Source organism: Cydia pomonella, unplaced genomic scaffold, assembly GCF_033807575.1.
Source record: "Cydia pomonella isolate Wapato2018A unplaced genomic scaffold, ilCydPomo1 PGA_scaffold_68, whole genome shotgun sequence".
In the NCBI taxonomy this organism is placed as follows: domain Eukaryota; kingdom Metazoa; phylum Arthropoda; class Insecta; order Lepidoptera; family Tortricidae; genus Cydia; species Cydia pomonella.
The window spans coordinates 99808-121068 of record NW_026907901.1 but is presented as its reverse complement, the minus strand read 5'-3'; the positions used below and the strand labels follow the sequence as shown (position 1 = coordinate 121068).

The window sequence follows — 21261 nt, the reverse complement described above, 5'->3', positions numbered from 1 at the left end:
ATACACATTAATAAATAGTAAATATGACATATTGAGAAAAATTATAGAAAGTAAAATAGAAGGTAAAAGAGGTAAGGGAAGACCTAGAACAACATGGAGTAAAAATATTTGGGATTGGACCGGTACCAAGAACGCCGCCACTCTTTCTAGAACGGCAAAGATTAGAGAAAACTTTCGCATGATGATCGCCGACATCCGATAGGATATGGCACCATAAGAAGAAGACATACCTAACTACATATATAAATAAATACATACAAATATTTTAAAATATGTAACCTACCTACGTTTCTTCCAATTGAAATTAATTTTGATTAGAATAGTTAGGTTACTTTTATTTAAATACCTAAAGATACAAAGTATATATGGCAGTCACTACCTACTATAGTTGATACAGAATAAGAATATTTTATTTGCTATAAACATTACCACGCGCACGCACGCACGCACGCACGCACGCACGCACACACACACACACGCACACAAACACACACACACACACACACACACACAAGTGCACGCACCATATCTTCTCGGCCCCGCTGTGCATGTACTCGGTCCAGGGCAGGCCGTGGGGGTCGCGGTGCCAGCACGAGGTGCTGAACAGCATGCTGAGGTGGAGCGTGGGCACAGTCACGCCCAGCACTGGGCCGAGGTAGCGGAGCACGTTGTTCGGGTTCCGCGCCAGGACCTGTGAGGAGGTCGAGGGTTCGAATGCTGACACTGCCAGGAACCCACCAGGTGGGCGCTCGTGAACTGATGCCGGACAACCCGCTGGGCTAGTCTTTATACAGAGCTACAGACCCCCGTCTACGCCAAAGAGCCCACCTAGCGAGCGCACATCGTCACGGCTATATCGCCCGGACACCAGCAGAGAAGATTTATTTATTATAATTGAAGTAAACACAAAGACAGCTGGATATAGACTGATTTATTATTTTTAAAAACCTACCCACACCAATACATATTTATGAATATACTACATCTCCCTCTTAATGAATTGTTGAAGTAATCCAATTATTACAAGTTTTAACCGATTTGGATTACAGTAATTATAAGTTATTGTAACTCCTTACAGTATATAATTATAGCTAGTACATTTCATGAAGAGCCTTGATTTTCACTTTTATTATTATGTTATCAAAGTCTAATTTCGCTAGACAGCTTACCTTCGTGAGATGCAGTATCTATAATCTTAATCTTACATATTGGCCGCACAGTTATGAACATAACATACTAATTTATAATGTTTATCCTTCCTATCCTTGTGAATTATTGTTGTGATCATACGTATGCCTAAACTTAATTGCAAACTTGTGTTAAAATAACAAAGCAAGGAATAAATGAAATGAAATTAATTAAAAACAGTTAGATATTTTTAAATTTGCTTGTATCAGGTCCAACTTAACATTAAGATTATTTGTTTAGGTACATACTTTAACTATTACATTCAATAATCGTTCATATATAAAAGTTCTCATATACATAAGGTTTATTTTTGCTAACACGAGGAACTGCAATTACGATATACATGATTGACATAGGTAAATATGTAATATACCTATTTTATATATATTTAACATGGGTTATTATTGCTTTAACTTTTTTCTGGCCTCTATAGCAGCAGCCCTCGGCAAGCGTTGATAGCTATTTTCATTACGCCCTGAGACAACAGGCTGACCGGTCTGAGAACGCGTATCCTGAACCGCGGTGTCGGGGGCCGTATCGAGTGACTCTCCTACGTCGTCGTAAACCCTGTCATCGCTTGAACACCCTGCATCTTCACCGTCCAATATCTCGTGATGAGATGATGCGTGAGATGCAATCTCGGGTTCCAGCTTAATCAGATGCCGCCTATTTCTTCGGTAACGCTTGCCTGAGGCATCCGTTACGAAGTACGATCGCGGCTGTGACGCCCGGCCCGTGACCCGCGCCGCGCGCCTCCTGCCGCCACTGCCGTCACTGCCGTCTAGTGCGATGACGTCATCACCCGGCTGCAGCTCCGGCAGCGCTCGCGCCCGCTCGTCGTGCCATTGTTTACTCCGCGCCTGATTACGCACTATGTTATCATAATTTATTTATTTATTTATTTAATCTTTATTGCACAAAAGAAAACAATCTTATAGTACAAAAGGCGGACTTAATGCCACGAGGCATTCTCTACCAGTCAACCTTAAGGCTAAGCAGAGAGATTGAGAGCGGTGCTACAATTACAATAGCAAAACAAATCAAGCAAAAATACATGAAATAACATATACATACAAACATAATACACACATACATATATAAATAAATATGTAGATATATATACATATATATAAATAAAGACGAAACATCTGAAGCTAATAAATAAATACATTAAGAATCTTTCATTCTGCTAGCAAAGAAAGCACGTAATGATTTTTTGAAAGCGAACTTATTTGGCGCATTTTTGATGTAAAAAGGAAGTCCATTCCAAAGACGCGCCACCTGCACGGTGAACGAATTTGACATGAACCCAGTCCGGTGAAGAGGGATGGACAGAGACATATTGCCAGAAGAGCGAAGTTGACGGTCGCGGGTAACGCCATAATATTGAAAGAAGGATTTGAGGTATTCAGGAGAATGTGGATCGTTAAGCACAGAAAAAAGAGTGGAAAGCAAGCGAATATTGCGTCGTTGACGAATGGGAAGCCAGCCAAGTTGTGCGCGAAAAGAAGAAACGTGATCATATTTGCGGAGGCAAAAAACGAAGCGAATGCAGTTATTAAGCAGGCGGTCCAATTTATCGAGCAACTCTTCGTTTAAGTCCGGATAACACACATCACCATAATCAATAATGGGCAGTATAAGGGTGTTAATTAGCCGTGTTAATCGACCGTGTTGTCCCTATCCGGTACTAATTTATCCTCATGAATTGGTAATCGCGTATTTAATCTCCTACCCATTAGCAGTTGTGCAGGACTAGCGATTCCATCCCGCGGCGTGGCTCTAAAATTCAATAAACCTAAATAAAAGTCTGAACCCGTGTCCAATGATTTTTTTAAGATCATTTTCATTGTCCTTACCGCTCGTTCGCTGCGACCGTTTGATTGAGCGTAGTTGGGAGATGACGTGGAGTGCCTAAAGTCCCAGACTTCTGCAAATTTCTTGAATTCCCTCGACGCATAGGCTGGGCCGTTATCTGAAATGAGCTCCACTGGAAAATTCCGTGTCGGGCAAATTGATCCTTTAGTGCTAGCACTACAGCGGCTGAATTTATAGATCTTAAGGGACATACCTCGACAAAGTTTGAAAAGTAGTCGACTAAGAGCAAGTAGTTTTTACTCTTGTACTCAAAAATATCCGAACCAACTTTGGCCCATGGTATGCCCGGTATGAGGTGCGGCACCATCGGCTCCCGCTGCGGCGCGGGCGCGTGCTGCGCGCAGGTGCGGCAGCGGCGCACGGCGCGCTCGACGTCACGCGACATGCCCGGCCACCACATTACCTCCCTGGCGCGCCGCTTGCACCGGTCTATGCCGAGGTGGCCTTCGTGCACCCGCGACACCATCTCTGTTCGGAGTCCGGTCGGAATATACACCAGATTATTCTTGAATAAGACGCCGTCTGTGTATTCAAAGCATTCCCTGCCGTCCCATAATGCTCGCACACATTCATCAGACTCGTGTTTTGAGGTTGGCCACCCGTTTTTGATGTAATTTATTAAAACTTGACATACCTTGTCCTTGCAAGTGACTTGTCTTATTGTATCCATCTTGTTATCACTTATGCGCACCGACCGCAACAAGAAACAGGTTTGATCGTCAACTTCCTGTGAGATCTTATCGCTCATTAAGTCTGGAAGGGCCGCACGTGACAAAGTATCCGCGATGAACATGTACTTTCCGGGTTTGTATACAACAGAAAAATCATACCTCTGAACACGCAACATCATACGCTGCAACCGAGCCGGTACAGCATCCAGGGATTTCTTAAACAGCGCTTCCAAGGGTTTGTGGTCCGTTTCAACTACCACGTCTGATTTCCCGTATACATACTGATGGAACCTCTCGAGAGCAAAAACAATCGCCAACATCTCCTTCTCGATCTGCGCGTAGCGTTGCTGCGTGTCGGTGAGCGTGGCAGAAGCAAACTCAACCGAACGCTCCTGTTGCAGGACAACAGCTCCTAGGGCCTGGCTACTCGCATCTACGGAAAGCACGCAGGGACGATCCGGCGCGAACAGCGCCAGCACCGGCGCCTCACACAGCGCCTGCTTCAACGCGCGCACCACGTGCTCCTCGCACTCGCCCCAGCACCACTCACTGTCTTTTTTAAGGAGGTTTCTAAGTGGAGCTACTTGTTCCGAATAACAAGGAATGAACTTGGCAACATAATTGATCATACCTAGAAACCTTTCTAGAGAGTGCCTGTCACTAGGGCTCGGCATTTCTTTAATAGCCTTTAATTTTTTGTCATCGATTTTAATCCCTTCCGAATTAAAAGTATGACCTAAATATGTTACCTCACTCACACAAAATTCACACTTTTCCTTATTAAATTTTATACCTACTTGTCTCGCTCTTTCAAGCAAACTTCGTAACCGACTGTCATGCTCTTCCTCCGTGGCTCCCCAGACGATAACGTCATCGACGAACGAATCGACACCTTCGAGGTCCTCCAGAAGCTGTCTTATTTTACTGTGAAACACCTCAGAAGCCGAATTAATTCCATATGGTAAGCGTAAAAATTGATACCTACCATATGGCGTGCCAAATGTGCACAGATCGGCACTGTCATCGTCTAACTGGATCATCCAGAACCCGGACCTGGCATCTAACTTACTGAAGTAACGCGCTCCCTTTAACTTTGTCGCTATCTCTGTTACCGTAGGCAACGGGTAGTGCTGACGACGTATAACGCGGTTCAATGGTCGTGGATCGAGGCACACTCGAAAACTCCCATCTTTTTTAGCAACCATAACTATAGCATTTACCCACGAGGTGGGGTGCGTAACCTTACGTATGACACCTAAACTCTCCATGCGAGTCAACTCGGTCAACAACTGATCCCTGACACCTAACGGTATTTTGCGTACAGGACAAATGCATGGACACGCGTCGCTTTCAATAGGTATCTTATACTGACCTGGAAGTTTACCTAGGCCACTGAACAAATCAGTAAAGTCGTCAACGTTTAGCGAATAGACACGTTTTACTAGGCCTAATTCTCTCAGAGCGTATTTTCCAAGAATACTTTGATATTCCCCCTCCGCTATAATAAATTTCAACATAAATTCCTGTTGTTTGTATATGCATTTAATAATACACGAGCCTATAAAGGGAATATAATTGCGACAATATGATTGCGCTTTTATATTGTCGGCGCTTATATCCGAGAGACTAAAGCCTAATTTCACAAAATTAGATTTAGATATTACATTGAGATCTGCACCAGTGTCCAGTTTAAATTTATGTCTTACTAATCTATCTGAACAAAGTAACGGTAATGATTCATACCACTCTGAGTCCTCAATGTGATCGACGTTTTTGATAGTGTCCAAATAATACAGGTCGTCGCTGTCCTCCTGTAGTTGATACACTTTGTTCGATTTACGCGCCGGACACACTTTTTTAAAATGACCTCTGTTTCCGCACAAAAAACACTTAACACTTTTAGCCGCGCAACGAGCCCCGCCGTCACAATAGCTTTCAGCACACGATGCACATAATCGCTCCCGAGCGCTCCCGGCCGCTCCCGCGCCGCCGGCTGCCGCGCCAGCGCCGCCGACGCCGCCGCCGGACGCGCGCGCGCCGCCTCCGCGGCCTCCGCGCCAGCCACGACGCACCGACCCACGCCCACAGCCCGAGCGATTCCTCAACGCATCTACCGACATACTCACTGACTCCTTCTTCACGCCTTCGATCTCCCGGTTCTCTTCACTCGTTATTTCACTAGACTGACATATTCGTATAGCTTTTTCTAATGTCAACCCGTCTGTGCGCAAGAGTCTATCCCGTACTACGCTATCCTTAATCCCGCACACGATGCGATCGCGTAGCAAGCCATCTTCGAGTTTATCAAACTCGCACTGTTGACTAATGATTCTCAAAGCGGTTACATATTCATCGATGCCTTCACCCGGCTCTTGACTGCGTGTGAAAAACTTAAATCGCAGCATAATAACATTTGTTTTTGTGCCAAAATGCTGATCAAACTTTTCAATCAACTTATCAATGTCGTCGCGATCCTCCTCTTTATCAAACTTGAACGTTGTGTACACGTCGTATCCCTCGGACCCGATAAGATTTATTAATAAACTCGCTTGTACATCCGAAGGTTCCTTGTATACACCAGATGCCTTTAAAAACACTTTAAACTGCTTTAACCATTTGCGCCATGAATCAGCACGATTCGCCGGGCCGCCTTCTAAAGCTAATTCCGTAGGAGGACGCGCGTGCTCCATTGTTAAAAACACGTATTTACTAACAGTGCACTTGTATTAATGTTAAAAGTTCACCGCACGACACTTAATAATGTAATTTATTCGATATTTCCGAGCACCGCTGCCACCATGAAGTAAACACAAAGACAGCTGGATATAGACTGATTTATTATTTTTAAAAACCTACCCACACCAATACATATTTATGAATATACTACAATAATATTATTTACCCCGATATGCTCGGAAATGTTCACCTTATTGTACTCAAATAAAAAAAAAACAGTATTGTCGTGTTTTAGCGGACGGCATACAGCCAATTAATATAGCCGCGGGCCGCGTCTACACGACCCGGTCAGCGTCATTTCAAGATATAGGATAGAGTCGTGTAAGACCGACGTGTATGATCGTGCGAATACTGCTTAATAAAATCAAAGACTATATAACTTTTATATTTTTTTAAGGATCTCATGCGTGCAAATACAGCTTATATTGCACAATTATATTGAATGAGCGAATATTGAATGGTACTGAATGGCAGAATAGTTGTGCCTTTAACTTTAAAAAAATAATTAAAGAGCGAAATTGATTTTAACGTTTTTGATGTGAAGGCTCGATTTGAGTGCTGGTTCATGTTTAAATTATGATTATTTTACCTGATTTCCTCGCATGTTTGGAGAAAAGCACTATATATGCCTCGGCAGGAACAGCAATTCGTGGATTCGTCTTCTTTGTCGGACTCCGCTTCGCGTCGTCCGACAAAATCAAATCTCATCCACGAATTGCTCTTTCCCGGCCTCTGCAATAATGTACTATTATAGACATGCAACAAGTTTTTAATATCATAAATTACGAACTGGAAACTAACTTCTGTATATTTTGAAACCTATATAATGGTGTGGTGTAAAACCAATTAATACGTAAAGTAACACGAAGAATTTTAATAATTGCTTTATAGTCTCGATTAATATTAGTTGTCTGTTGATATAAAAGTACAGTCAGCGATATTTTTTTTAGAAACCTACCTTGAGATTCCAGGGGTGCGCGCCGTAGTCGGCCTGCGGGTCCTTCGGGAAACCATAACCCTCCTCTCCCGTGTCTATGGACGCCGTGTTGGCCACTGAACAAAAAAACATAAATATATTAAATTATTAACAAACTAATGAAACACTACCCATTAATGCGTTTGAGGCATCTACCGGGTGTTTCCTGTAACACGAGCAAATAATTAAACCATATATTGTACTCCTAAAACGATATAACTTTTGATTAACAACTTTTAAAACAATAAAGATCAATTAATTGCTTTTGGTAACTGTAGTTACCAACTGTCACCCTTATTATATTATAATAATAGAGGTCACTGAAAAATATGAAGTCGATAAATTGACATGAATGTAATTTGTAATCGTATGTTGCATAAATAAATAAATCTATATCTTATACCTTTAAACGAGCAATTCTTGTATATATATATATTTCCGGGATCTCGGAAACGGCTCTAACAATTTTGCTGAAATTTGGTATATGGGGGTTTTTGGGGGTATACAATCTATCTAGATTAGTCTTATGTTTGGGAAAACGCGTGTTTTCGAGTTTTCATGCGTTTTTCTTTCGACGCAGAATATGGTCGCTAATTTCGTGTTGCCGGCCACTGTCCGTCTGGTTCAGCGGGTTACGACGCGGACTGCTAAACGAGTGTTACGGGTTCGAATGTCGCCCGGTGACTAACTTTTTTCTTTATATGTTCAAATTTATATATTTTTTTTTAATTTTTATTGTTTTAGACAAGTTTAATTTAGTAAAAAAAATAGTTAAGATTACCACCTATACACCACCATATTACAATAAATAGTTATAACCGAGCAAAGCTCGGTCGCCCAGGTACTATAAATCTAAATGTATACCGATGTGCTCGGTGCCAAGCAGCACGGCGCGCCAGTACGCCTTCTCGACGTCGACGGCGCCCGGCGGCTGCTTGGACGGGTCGAAGTGCGCGTCCATGAGCGACGTCGCGATCTGAAATATGATCACATTATTTATTTTACAGTACATATGGGGCTACTTTATAGCACTAGTGCGAGAAGTAGCATATTACGTTACTGTGTCGAACATTTAAAGGGCCATATGTACTGTAAAACGTTGTACGATACATGTGCGAATAGGTAATTCGCAACTCGTGTCGATTTAAAACACTCCCTTCGGTCGTGTTTTAATTTATCGCCACTCGTTTCGAATTTCCTATTTTTCGCACTTGTATCGTAATGTACTATTTCATCACACTTGCTCGAAAGAGATCTTATTTCATGCAGGTGTGCTGAAGGACAAAGGCTTATTTTATTCCCGCGGGAGTTATGTATTGTGAAAAAAAGCTACAACTCCCTAGGGAGTTATAGATTTTTTATTTAATTATGTCACTTATTCAAACAAACAGAGTAGCATAAATGAGTTTTACTTTTAAAATACTGACGTTTATAATTTAACATTTTTGTTTATGTTTAAAATTATTTAATTTTTATTAATTTAACAGCCGTTTAAAATATTTTTACATAATTTTCAATTGTGGCTGAATGCCGAATAGGTCTGTGCCTCACCTGTCAAGAAATTATAAAATGGCGGACGAATGTTTGATATGTCACCGTATTTAAGAATTATTTCGCTTAAAATTTAGTTTTTTCTTCGCAAGTGTGATGAAAAACATTGTGTGTAACTCCGAGGGTAAGAATATTGCAAACTCGGGTCTTAAATTCCCTCGTATCCAAAATTTCACTTACCCCCTAGTTGCACAATGTACTATTAATCTCTCCTAATCGGAAAGTTCACCTTTCATAGGCTAATAGCCGGGTGGAAAATTGCATTTCCCACCCTAGGGTGGAAAGTATTTTTTTAAAATTTGTAATTCGAGCAACGGCTAAAAGCCATATAAGCCATATTATTCAGTTAAAAGCTCTCAAATTAGCTTCCGCATTTTCCTACAAAGTATTATCGAAATTAAATGTCAATTGCATTATCAAAAAAATACACTACTTGTATTTTATATTTAAATGTATGAAATAAACATAAATATTTGTTAATAAATCAATATGAATGTTTAAAATATTATCATTACATTACATTCATTCATTCAGTTTCACTTTTTTAAGGCGCGTATTCATGAAGGCCGTTTCAGACACATCCCAATTTAAGATCGGATTGTCTATGGTTTTAGATTTTTTCCGATCAAAATGTAAATGGCGCCAATTTCAGTCATAACTCATAACCTACATTTCTTGTTTGTGTTTGACTTTCCTCATAGTCGAAATGAAAAGTAGAGTGTTTAACTCGGGTAAAAGTAACCATCTCACCCTCGAAAATATCTCGGGTGATATGGTTCACTTTCCACACACTGTTTAACAATCTACTGTTTTTATTCTATTGTATTATGGCAACAAAGAGTCATTACGTCAAAAGATATAACATCCTACTCAATCAGTGTATCTTTTCTACAGTGAAGACCGTATCCGTTTTGAATGATTATTACCATACATAGAAGTTATTGTGGCAAAATAAAGTGATTGACAAAATCAAATATCGACATTTCTATTATCGATGTTACCTTAGCGTTATTAGTTATTTGTGTCCCAAGGGAGGAAAAGTAGGAAATTGCGTGCCGCGTGTAAAATTGTTACCCGAGCCGAAGGCGTGGGTGACAAACACGCGGGATGGAATGTCCTACGTTTCCTGCCGTGGTGCGCATACTATTGTTCTGCTAGACGGAGGCGGAAAGCGGCAACTTCGTTTAGCGCAGCGGGAGCAAAGTCCGCCCGGAGGGCAGAAAATATATTTTAAACATTGTATAAAAAGATAGCTACCGCAAAATACACAGCACGTTCGATATCTTCTTTGATACAGCCAATTGGTAGTTTCTTATTTTTTGGCACAGTATTCTACATTTAACGTTTTTATTTTTAAATACTTAATATATGTATTAAAGAAATTATGGTCCGATTTATAATTGATTTGCATTCTTGAAATTATTAATCTATGACTGACTTATCTATAACATATTTGTCGATGTTTCATTTTCTCAAGCACTCGTTTTTGCCACAATAAGTTATATGTCTGATTATTATTAAATCCACTTAAACTTCCCATTTTTAAAAACCTATTAAAAGAACATTATTTGTCTATTTCATGAAGGTCCTATACTCGTATTCTTTTAAACTCGTTGTCATTGTTATGGCTTCCTTTGTCATTTATATATGTATATGTATATATATATATATATATATATATATATATATATATGTATATATTTTTTGTATATAGTAATAATGTAGTCTATCTTAACTTTATATGTGTAGTATATGTATTATATTGTATTTTTACTACTTTTTTCTTTATTTTGATTTTTTTTGCACCACCCGTTAACTTCGCTTCGTTCGCCATCTCACTATCTGAAGGTTGTCTGGAAGAGATCGCTGTTTAGCGATAAGTCCGCCTGTTGTTACCTACCAATGTGTATATGTTATCAATTTCTGTATCTGTTTTTTATGTAGAGTGCAATAAAGAATTTTATTATTATTTATTATTATTATTATTATTGAAAAATACCTCAGGATTCTCGCTAATATAAGAACCCCCGATAATTGCAGACGGTCCCATAAGAAATGTATGTATGTAAACACTTTTTTCAAATTTGTTAACAATTTGAATAATGGGGTCCCAGCGCGCACAAGCGAAACGTCTGGTTGACGTAATTGGTGAGGTGGCCGAAGAGCTGGCGGCTTCCTCGCACAACTTATCAGTATTGCGATACAACGAGGAAATGCCACCAGCATCCTAGGTACAATGCCTCAAGGGCCTATTTTAGATTTAAGCTAGTTATAGTAATCCTCTGTATATATCCATTATGTATTTTGTTAAAAATATTTAATAGTAAACTGTTTTTATTATTACAGGTCTGTTAACTAAAGCTGGCGCGATCAACACATTTACACATTGCGCTTGTGTAGTGTCTGTGAATAAGCGCGCGGCGTGACGTCGCACTGCATACGCAACATGAAATGTCTGCCCGTCTCTCTCGCGCGCGGTCTATCTTATGAGCGTGAAGGAGACAGTTATTGTTTTTCTTTTGCTACTGTTTATAAATACAGCATGATGTTATTGTAAATGTTAGTGTCAGTCAGTCACGTGTGATCGACGCGCGGCGCTGTGTTGTATTTGGAGGTTTATTTTTAAACATGCTGTATAGTGAAATTGCATAAGTGTGAGTACTGTGAACGCGCCAGCTTTAGTTAACAGACCTGTATTTTCATTTATATTAGTTAAAAAAATAGTTCGATTATGTACTAACTATCGATTTTTTTGGGTGTGTTTATTTGTCCTCAGTCCCATGTAGCGCACCAGCTGAGTTCCCACATTTTCCCCTTCGTCATCAGATTCTGACTTACCTTCTTGAATGTGACGAGGTTCATGGACCGCCCCTGCACTATGCAGTCCTCAGCGTCATGTAGCGCACCAGCTGAGTTCCCACATTTTTCTCTTCGTCGTCAGATTCTGACTTACCTTCTTGAATGTGACGAGGTTCATGGTCCGCCCCTGCACTATGCAGTCCTCAGCCTCATGTAGCGCACCAGCTGTGTTGCCATCTTCCACTTCGTCGACAGATTCTGACTTACTTTTTTGAATGTGACGAGTTTCATGGTCCGCCCCTGCACTATGCAGTCCTCAGCCTCATGTAGCGCACCAGCTGTGTTGCCATCTTCCCCTTCTTCGTCAGTTTCTGACTTACCTTCTTGAATGTGACGAGGTTCATAGACCGCCCCTGCACTATGCAGTCCTCAGCGTCATGTAGCGCACCAGCTGTGTTGCCATCTTCCCCCTCGTCGTCACTTTCTGACTTACCTTCTTGAATGTGACGAGGTTCATGGACTGCCCCTGCACTATGCAGTCCTCAGCCTCATGTAGCGCACCAGCTGTGTTGCCATCTTCCCCTTCGTCGTCACTTTCTGACTTACCTTCTTGAATGTGACGAGGTTCATAGACCGCCCCTGCACTATGCAGTCCTCAGCGTCATGTAGCGCACCAGCTGTGTTGCCATCTTCCCCTTCGTCGTCACTTTCTGACTTACCTTCTTGAATGTGACGAGGTTCATGGACCGCCCCTGCACTATGCAGTCCTCAGCGTCATGTAGCGCACCAGCTGTGTTGCCATCTTCCCCTTCGTCGTCAGTTTCTGACTTACCTTCTTGAATGTGACGAGGTTCATGGACCGCCCCTGCACTATGCAGTCCTCAGCGTCATGTAGCGCACCAGCTGTGTTGCCATCTTCCACTTCGCCGACAGATTCTGACTTACTTTTTTGAATGTGACGAGGTTCATGGTCCGCCCCTGCACTATGCAGTCCTCAGCCTCATGTAGCGCACCAGCTGTGTTGCCATCTTCCCCTTCTTCGTCAGTTTCTGACTTACCTTCTTGAATGTGACGAGGTTCATGGACCGCCCCTGCACTATGCAGTTCACAGCCTCATGTAGCGCACCAGCTGTGTTGCCATCTTCCCCTTCGTCGTCAGTTTCTGACTTACCTTCTTGAATGTGACGAGATTCATGGTCCGCCCCTGCACTATGCAGTCCTCAGCCTCATGTAGCGCACCAGCTGTGTTGCCATCTTCCACTTCGTCGTCAGATTCTGACTTACCTTCTTGAATGTGACGAGGTTCATGGTCCGCGCCTGCACTATGCAGTCCTCAGCCTCATGTAGCGCACCAGCTGTGTAGCCATCTTCCACTTCGTCGACAGATTCTGATTTACCTTTTTGAATGTGACGAGGTTCATTGTGCGCCCCTGCACTATGCAGTCCTCAGCCTCATGTAGCGCACCAGCTGTGTAGCCATCTTCCACTTCGTCGACAGATTCTGAGTTACTTTTTTGAATGTGACGAGGTTCATTGTGCGCCCCTGCACTATGCAGTCCTCTGCCTCTTGGAGCGCACCAGCTGTGTTTCCATCCTCTCCTTCGTCGTCAGATTCCGACTCGCACTCGGTGCCCAGCATCCGGTTCTGACGCTGGAAGGGATTGCGGGCCCGTTCTAGCATCTTCTGGTACTTGGTGGTCCAGCATTTTTCCACTTCCGCCATTATACTTTGGCGTTCCTCTGTGAATGGAAAAAGAGCTTAAAAATTGCTACTTGCTAATGAAACAGTAGTTTGGGCTCGGTTTAAAGATTATTTTCACCACAATAGGTCGTAAAAGCTCTCTTAATTATTCAAAAACGGATAAGAAAGTTGGATTCTATCCACATGTGTTGCAAAGTAATTTAATTTAAATTTTGCGGTTGTTTTCTTATGTTGGCTGGTAGAATTGACTTTTAAATGATAAATATTTAATGACGTTCACTTTGGATTGATTTCGTATGATGGTTTACAGTTACGAGTAGTATTTTCCTTGCGTTGGTGTGGTGGTAAAGCAAAGTTTGTTTAACACACGTGCCTTGAAACCCTCACAACGCTCTAGATTCGATTTTGAAACCTTCCCATTACTCGGGTATCAATATTAGCACGAGCGGTTAAACACAACCCCCTGGTAAAACAACTACTGTTCTCATACATTCAAGGTTCACATTTTGCATTATATGAAATAAATGATTGATTATCTTAATAACTTACGATCGGACAACGTGGCGTAGGGCAGCAGATATCGCATGTATATGGGGTCCAGCTTGCGCTCCGGGTGCTGCAACTTGGTCAGCTTCATCTCGTCGGCGACGCGGCCCCACCGCTTGCGTTGTATGACGTTGCTGAGACCGCCGTTGCGTTCCACGGCGTGGTATAGCCTGGGGAGGTTCACTTCGCTGCCGTCCAACTAAAACAGTAACAGGTTTTTAATAGGGCTCGCGGTCGGATCCGTGTTACGTTTACACGTTCCGAATACCCGTTTCCGAATAATAAGTAAACGGTTTTCTGGCCCGTTCCACACGTGTAATTAAGAAACGTATAATTAAGAGCCGTTTCCACGGATAAACGGGTATTCGAAGAAACGGATCTTATTTACCCGTGGCTCCGGAAACGTCCTTGACGAGTAGCAAAGGAACGGACCGGCGTACGTAAGAGCTACAAATTATTAGACAAAAGATTCATGACGTTTATGCCATATTTAACCTTATTCCGTGGTTCATAGAGTCGAAATTCAATAAACGGTTTATTTGCAAAACCGTTTTCTGAGCAGAGGGCCTACCGCGAACCACGTTCGACGTGTTGCCGCCCCGTCACACTTACGTAAAATTTTATAAGTGCGACAGAGAGGCAACACGACGAACGTGGTTCGCGGTAGGTCCTCTGTTAGTTTTTGCTTGCAATGTTTTAAGTTGCAATAAGTACGAGTAGAAAATTAGAAATACTGTATAGTGCTACCATAGTAGTATTTTATATAAAAGTTCAAATACTAAAACTTTATTGTTTATTATATAACTTGATAGCAATAAATATAAAGTGCTAGTAATAAAAAATAAAATCAATAAAGACTGTACACGATAAAATCTGCCAAGTGCTTGATCTGGTATTCTTTTTACCAACTGAACATTTTAAACAGTTATATTTTTAATAATCTGTAGATATAAGTCCTATTGGGGTATCTATGTGGTAAAAATTCAATCAATTGTCAATCATCTTACAATGTATGTGTGAGTTTTCTTGAATATACATTCGGTCAATATGAAATAGGTATATATTTTTATTTTTTAACTGACGTGAGCCTGACATCTTTGTCTTATTATAGTAAACCATGTAAAAATTATTAAATTATCATTTGTATAATGATCTGCCAATAATAAATGTACTTATAAATTGTATTGTAATTAATTTTGAATTTACGAAAAGTTTTACATATTATTATCATATAAAATGAACTTTATACGTTTAAGTGTACTAATAAATATAAGATGGCCCTTTTAGCTTAAAGCAATAAATGTCAAAATCAGAATTACCATAATGCGCAATGGTGGAGTCAATATAAATATTACTAAAAATCATAGACAACCTAACTATGTTTGTATTTTTATTATGTAATTCTTGTAGTCTTTAGTAGTTTGTGTCACAAGGGAGTAAAAAGACATATTTACGGCGTGGGTGTAAATTAAATCCTAAACGAAACGAAGAATTTTACAGTAAAACTCCAAGCCTAGCGAGGGACTCTAATCAAAGTGAGGGATTCAAATGTTAACAATCAAACTGGAAAAAAAAATCTAACATAAGACTCATACTGTTTTTCACATCGCCAATAGTCCGAGGCTGAAATGGTGCCTTTCATCTGAGTTAATTTTCACTCTCAACTCTAATTTTCATTTGGAATACAAGGAAAGTAAGATACATGTGTTTAAAAATATATAACTAAGTACATATTATTAACTTTTATAGTCTTTCTTGAGGGTACTTACTTAGGGTATCGTTATTTATAGAATAAGAAGTTAAATATCAGAATGGAAATTGTACAACAAATCCGTTTAAAATTAAAGTTTAATTGCTTATCGTAAAAAAAAACCAACTACGAAAAAAAGACGCTAGTGCAGAAACGTACATTTTCTGCACACTTCTTAGAAAAACAACGACCCACTTTCAAACCATGAGAAATGAAAAAGCCTTTTTAGGAATAGGTAATGTTATTTTTTTTTATAGGATCGGTCGAGTTCAGTAGGTAGATTAGATATAACAGAAGTCAAACAAAGGCTCAAAATTGACAATATTTACTAAAATTATTTACTTAATTCCATCGAATATCGTTTAAAACAAAAATGTATAAGTATATAAACAAATGATATCAATAGATTTCGTTAAATGTAGTGCATAATCAATAACAAACAATAACATAAATAGTTGTATTTCAAAAATAGGTCATCTTGGGGAACGTATGTAAAAAATATAGGTAATATCTTAGAACACAAAGTTTGGAAGGTTAATAAAAAAAAATTAATCATTAGTACGACTACGAGTAGACTACTTATTTAAATGATTACACAATAAAATTGAAATCAAAATGATATTCGTAAAAATTAAAAAATGCAATATCTTAAAACAATTATTAAAAAACAATCAAATGCTAGTATTAAGATTAATTTGAAAACAAATTACAATCAAATATATACCTAAGTAATAACATCTTGTAGCTCTCACTCTCGTCATAGAAAAATGCCTTTTAGTGTGGTGCGGCTACAAAACAATGGGATACATTTACTTTAATTTTTGCCGCTGCATCTGTTACAATTTTAATATATGCAGATATGTTTACCTTATTACAAGGACATAAAGCTCATAATTGGTTGTGACAGTTCTGATAATTGTTTGGGAACCTATTTGTTTTGGCGATATCGTACAATAGGGTCTTCGAAAAACAATACGTTCTAAGAATCTAGTGAATGGAACGCCACCGGGCGGCAAACTGAAAGTGTCCCAAGTGAATATGAATGATTGCCAATTTTGAGATCTATCTTAATGTATTAAACAATATAATCGAAAGGTAAGAAAGGTAGCATGAGTCTTTAAGGTTATCGCGTGAAATTCTTCGTTTCGAATGCCGCTTGTGTGTGTATTTTTTTTGCATCATTGGCAGATTTGTTGTTTTCGCATAGCAGTAAATTGATAAAAATAACCACAAAGTAATTAATAATTATTTTCTTAACTGTTATTTTTAACTAATATAGGTAGTATTTGTCTGAATACATATTCTTCACGAAACTATTACACCAGTATATATAAAATGTGTTTCTTTCATTGAAATATAATATGTAATGATATTAGGTTAAAAACAGTAATACTATAAAAATAAGATTCTAAACTAGGGCCGAATAGGTTTAAAATTAAAAATAATAGACAATATAGAATAGGGACACCTACTTCGATTTATATATAGTATAGTTGGCTAAATATGTAATATCCACCCAGTTAGAAACAATTAAAAAAAAATTTACGCCTAACAAATTCATCTGAAGTCAACATTCAATAGTAGACCTTGTAAGCATTGGCTCAAACTGTTTCGGATCCGTTCGGGCCGGTCTTAAGTACACGTTTAAACGGAGATACGTATCTGAGAAACGTTTCTTGGGAACGGTTCTTGGAGACGGATCCGGATCCCGGCGGTTCCGTTTAAACCGTGTTCTTAGCACCGCCGGGCTTAAGAACACGGGTATCCGTTTCGGCGTATAACACGGATACCGGGAGCCCTAGTTTTTAATCACACTTGCTCGAAATAGTATTTTATGCAACAGTTGTATAAGAAGGGTCAAAAAAGGCGAGTGGCGTGAGTTACGGAAGTAAAGGAATACGCCACGAGCATTTTTTGCACTATTTATACAACGTTGCATACAATGCTTTTCCTAGGAGTCAAAAACAAAAATAATACTAGAATAATACTAGAATCATATAGGTAAACAAACCAAAAGTATACAGCTAAGATACACGAGCATACCTTCATACGCGCCCGGAACCGAACCCAATGTAGCATACTTTTGGCACACAAGAGGTGGCCTTAAGAACTTTGTGATAAAACAACGCAACCTAAGTGTGTTTGGGGTTCTTAGAATTGTCTATTGTATTAGTTGCCTGTGGAAAAAAAAGTACAGTCAGCGATAAAAGCTTGTACCAAAAATGAAATTTTGCCAAAAGCTTATTTATTTTATACGCAATTGACGAAATTCTATTTTCGCGGTTATAGCCCTGTTCTTCATTTACAGTTGTCCACTGCGAGCCCCCGGCGCAGGTCCCCAACGGGCGCGTGACGCTGTCCCACAACGCGTCCGTGTTCGGCGCCGTCGCGGAGTACGCGTGTGTCCGCGGGCACCGCCTCGTCGGCGCCCGGCGCGCGAGCTGTCTAGCGAGCGGCGTTTGGGACCAGCAGCCGCCTAAATGTCAACGTAAGTAAAAAAAAAATTAATATTCTGTAACTTAAAGTAAACAGTTCAATATCCATGCTGGTGCCTGTATTTAAGTATTCAAGATACCTGTATTAAGAGACAACCGCTCTTCCACAAAAAGTGAGTACTAAATAATAAGGTGTTTTCAAAATTTTTGAAACGGTTGTAATACGTTCTATATTAACCAAACGTATGTCCTAAAATTCAACTTTTACGCTAAAAAGGCCTTAAATATGTTAAATTAACAAAATATCTTTAGATGGATGCTATCGCGCACCAAACGCTCTTTGAAAAAAGTGTGACGTCACAGTTTACGGTTTTACACAACTATGTACATACATACGTAACACCAAGGTCTGTTCACACACATTTACCTATATGCACACATACACAGCTTGCCCATTACCAAAATGGCGACGCTTGAGTATTCTCTAAAGTGTTCTCGATGGGCATTTAAATCTTGCACCCTAAAAACCAACATTTATCCTCAAAACAATACGTCCGTAATATTTGTGTTATTATTCATCCCACAGCCGAGGAGCGCTCAACAACGACCACCACAACGCTCCCTCCCCCCACTACGGCCGCCCCCACCACCCGCGTCACGTCGCGCGCGCCGCCGACGCGGCCGCGCTCCACGCCGCGCCCCGCGCCGACTCCGTTCGTCACGCCGGAGACGCGCCGTCCCCGCCCAAAGACCACGGAACGGCCGACCACGAGATATGAAACGAGGGTCACGGACGCGCAGGAGTCGCCGACCAGCCATGTGCCGCATATTATTGTGGCCAGTCATCCTAGGGAGAACCAAGTAAGTACACAAGGTGTACAGTCGAGTTCATAAATATGTATAAATTTTTTCACCTTAATCTATTGCAATAAGGTGTAAAATGTATACCTACATATTTATGACCTCGACTGTAACAAAAATATTGGGGATCCGTTCACAATTAAGGCGTTATTAGAGTGACAGAGAAAGACGCCCGCAATTTGCGCACTTCGGTGTTCGCGGTAGGCCCTCGGTATTGTGTTCTGATTAGGAAAAAGAAAAAAAAAAATGTTTTTGTCGCCAAATTTTTATTTTTCTGTTCGTCTACTGTAATGGTTGAATTAAGACTTCGTATACCAAACTGAAATATAGTTTTCACTATGGGTTCCTGACTCAACTATAATATTCATAAGCAAACGTTGTAGTCAACTATAATGAATTTGACCAATCACTTGTCGCCGCGGTAGATAGGACGAAACAAAACGATAGCTCAAATCATTATGTATTTTAAGTTCTATAGTAACAACTATTGCTTCATAGGTTAGAACGCGTATGTGGAACCCTTAAAAAAGCAATATCCATAGATTACGAAGACCGCTTTTCGTTTTATGTTAGTCTCTACAGGCTACTGTGGCCAAAATCGAGAAAAAAAAACTGTTCAAAAATTGAATTTAGTAAGGAGTAAGTACCAGGCCCTCATGAGTTACGAGAAGGTGTCGTTAACCAGCCCGCCGGGCGTGTATAAAGGTATTATGGCTGCTCGCGTATTTTAGCTGTATGTTTGTTTTCCTATATACAGTAAGTATTACGTTAGGTAATTTTAGTATTGTTTACAATAATCATATAATCAAGCTTTTCAATCTCGTACACTCAGTTGGCTGAAAGCTTCGTCGGTTGACTGAAAGCTCTTCATTATATCCCGATTGTATAAAATACTATTTTTCCATGGGGTGTTTCAAGTCAGCCAACCTTCCATACAAAGGCCTACCCCGTAAAAAAAAACAATTTCGTTGACATATGATTTTTTTTTGCAGAATATTATCTTAAAAAGGTATTAAAAAAAATATAAATAAGTAAATCTTTTAATTTTGAATCTTAATCATGTCATTGAATTTATTTTTATGAAACACCTGTAACGTCTCCTCAGATTCTCGGCAGCGGTAACAACATCCGCGCCGAGCAAACCCCCCGTGTCAACGTGCCCCAATCAGTGGACGGCGAACGGCGGGAGACTGTCGGCGCGCGCCTCAACCTCGGCGCCGTGGTCGCGCTCGGCGCGTTCGGCGCGATCGTCTTCCTCGTAGCGATCATCACTACCATCGTCATATTGGTGCGGAGGTGAGTTTCAACGGAGTCGGCGTGAGTTGATTTCGAACTGTATGTTGTAGAGGTTGAATCACAGTTTGAATTGAGTGGCTCCACCTGTAAAAGAAGCGCGAGCATGACCTGAATTCCGAAACCCGGAGCAAGTAACAATTATAATATTGTTTTATTATGAATTGCTTAAACGATCATATTATTCATGTGAAAGGCCAGCGATGATCATGGTATTGAGATTCACTCTACCAGTATTTTTAATATAGAATTAGTATATATACATAATATAAAAAAAAACTATTTATGTAGAGCTTTGTGATTCAATCTCTACAGTGGTAAATAAGTGATAGAAAAAACATAACTAGTCCCCTGCCGCGTCTGTCTGTGTGTATGTATGTTTGCGATAAATTCGAAAACTATTGCACGGATTTTCATGCAGTTTTCACCAATCAATAGAGTGATGCATGAGGAAGGTTTAGGTGTATAATTTGTTTGTGTAGCCAGTGCGAAGCCGGGGAATGTCCCTAGTTAAATATAGTAAATAAATGTATGTTATTCTAGTAGATATTTGTCAGTGTTGGAAAAAATATATACACACTTACGTTATAGCTACACACACAGAAAAACAAAAATTAAGTTGCTGGTATAATTACTTAATACTTGTTTCTGTAGATGTAGGTATGTACCAAAAATGTGAGCATGAGTTTCATCAATATTCGTAACTTTTGGTAGTAAATCGAATTCTGTGTGTGTACAGTCAGCATCAAAAGTAGCGGATGAAACAACGTGCCAAAAGTATCTGATATTCCGGATAACTTTTCCAAATATAGATAAATTGTTAAAATTTGCGCTCAAAAGTATATCTTTTACAGTCTTAGTTGTTCTATATTAAA

General features: G+C 40.0%; 1 protein-coding gene across 1 annotated transcript; it reads right to left on the bottom strand.

Annotated features, from left to right (window-relative positions):
• Positions 1 to 12: 12 nt before the first annotated feature.
• LOC133534198 (protein Jumonji-like) lies at positions 13 to 14263 on the bottom strand. Its single transcript, XM_061873287.1, has 5 exons — positions 14051 to 14263; positions 13310 to 13539; positions 8314 to 8425; positions 7432 to 7526; positions 13 to 691 (listed from the first exon to the last, which is right to left on the bottom strand). Exons 1-5 carry the CDS (start codon positions 14136 to 14138, stop codon positions 410 to 412), a joined length of 807 nt encoding a protein of 268 aa, XP_061729271.1. The 5' UTR covers positions 14139 to 14263; the 3' UTR covers positions 13 to 409.
• Positions 14264 to 21261: the final 6998 nt, after the last annotated feature.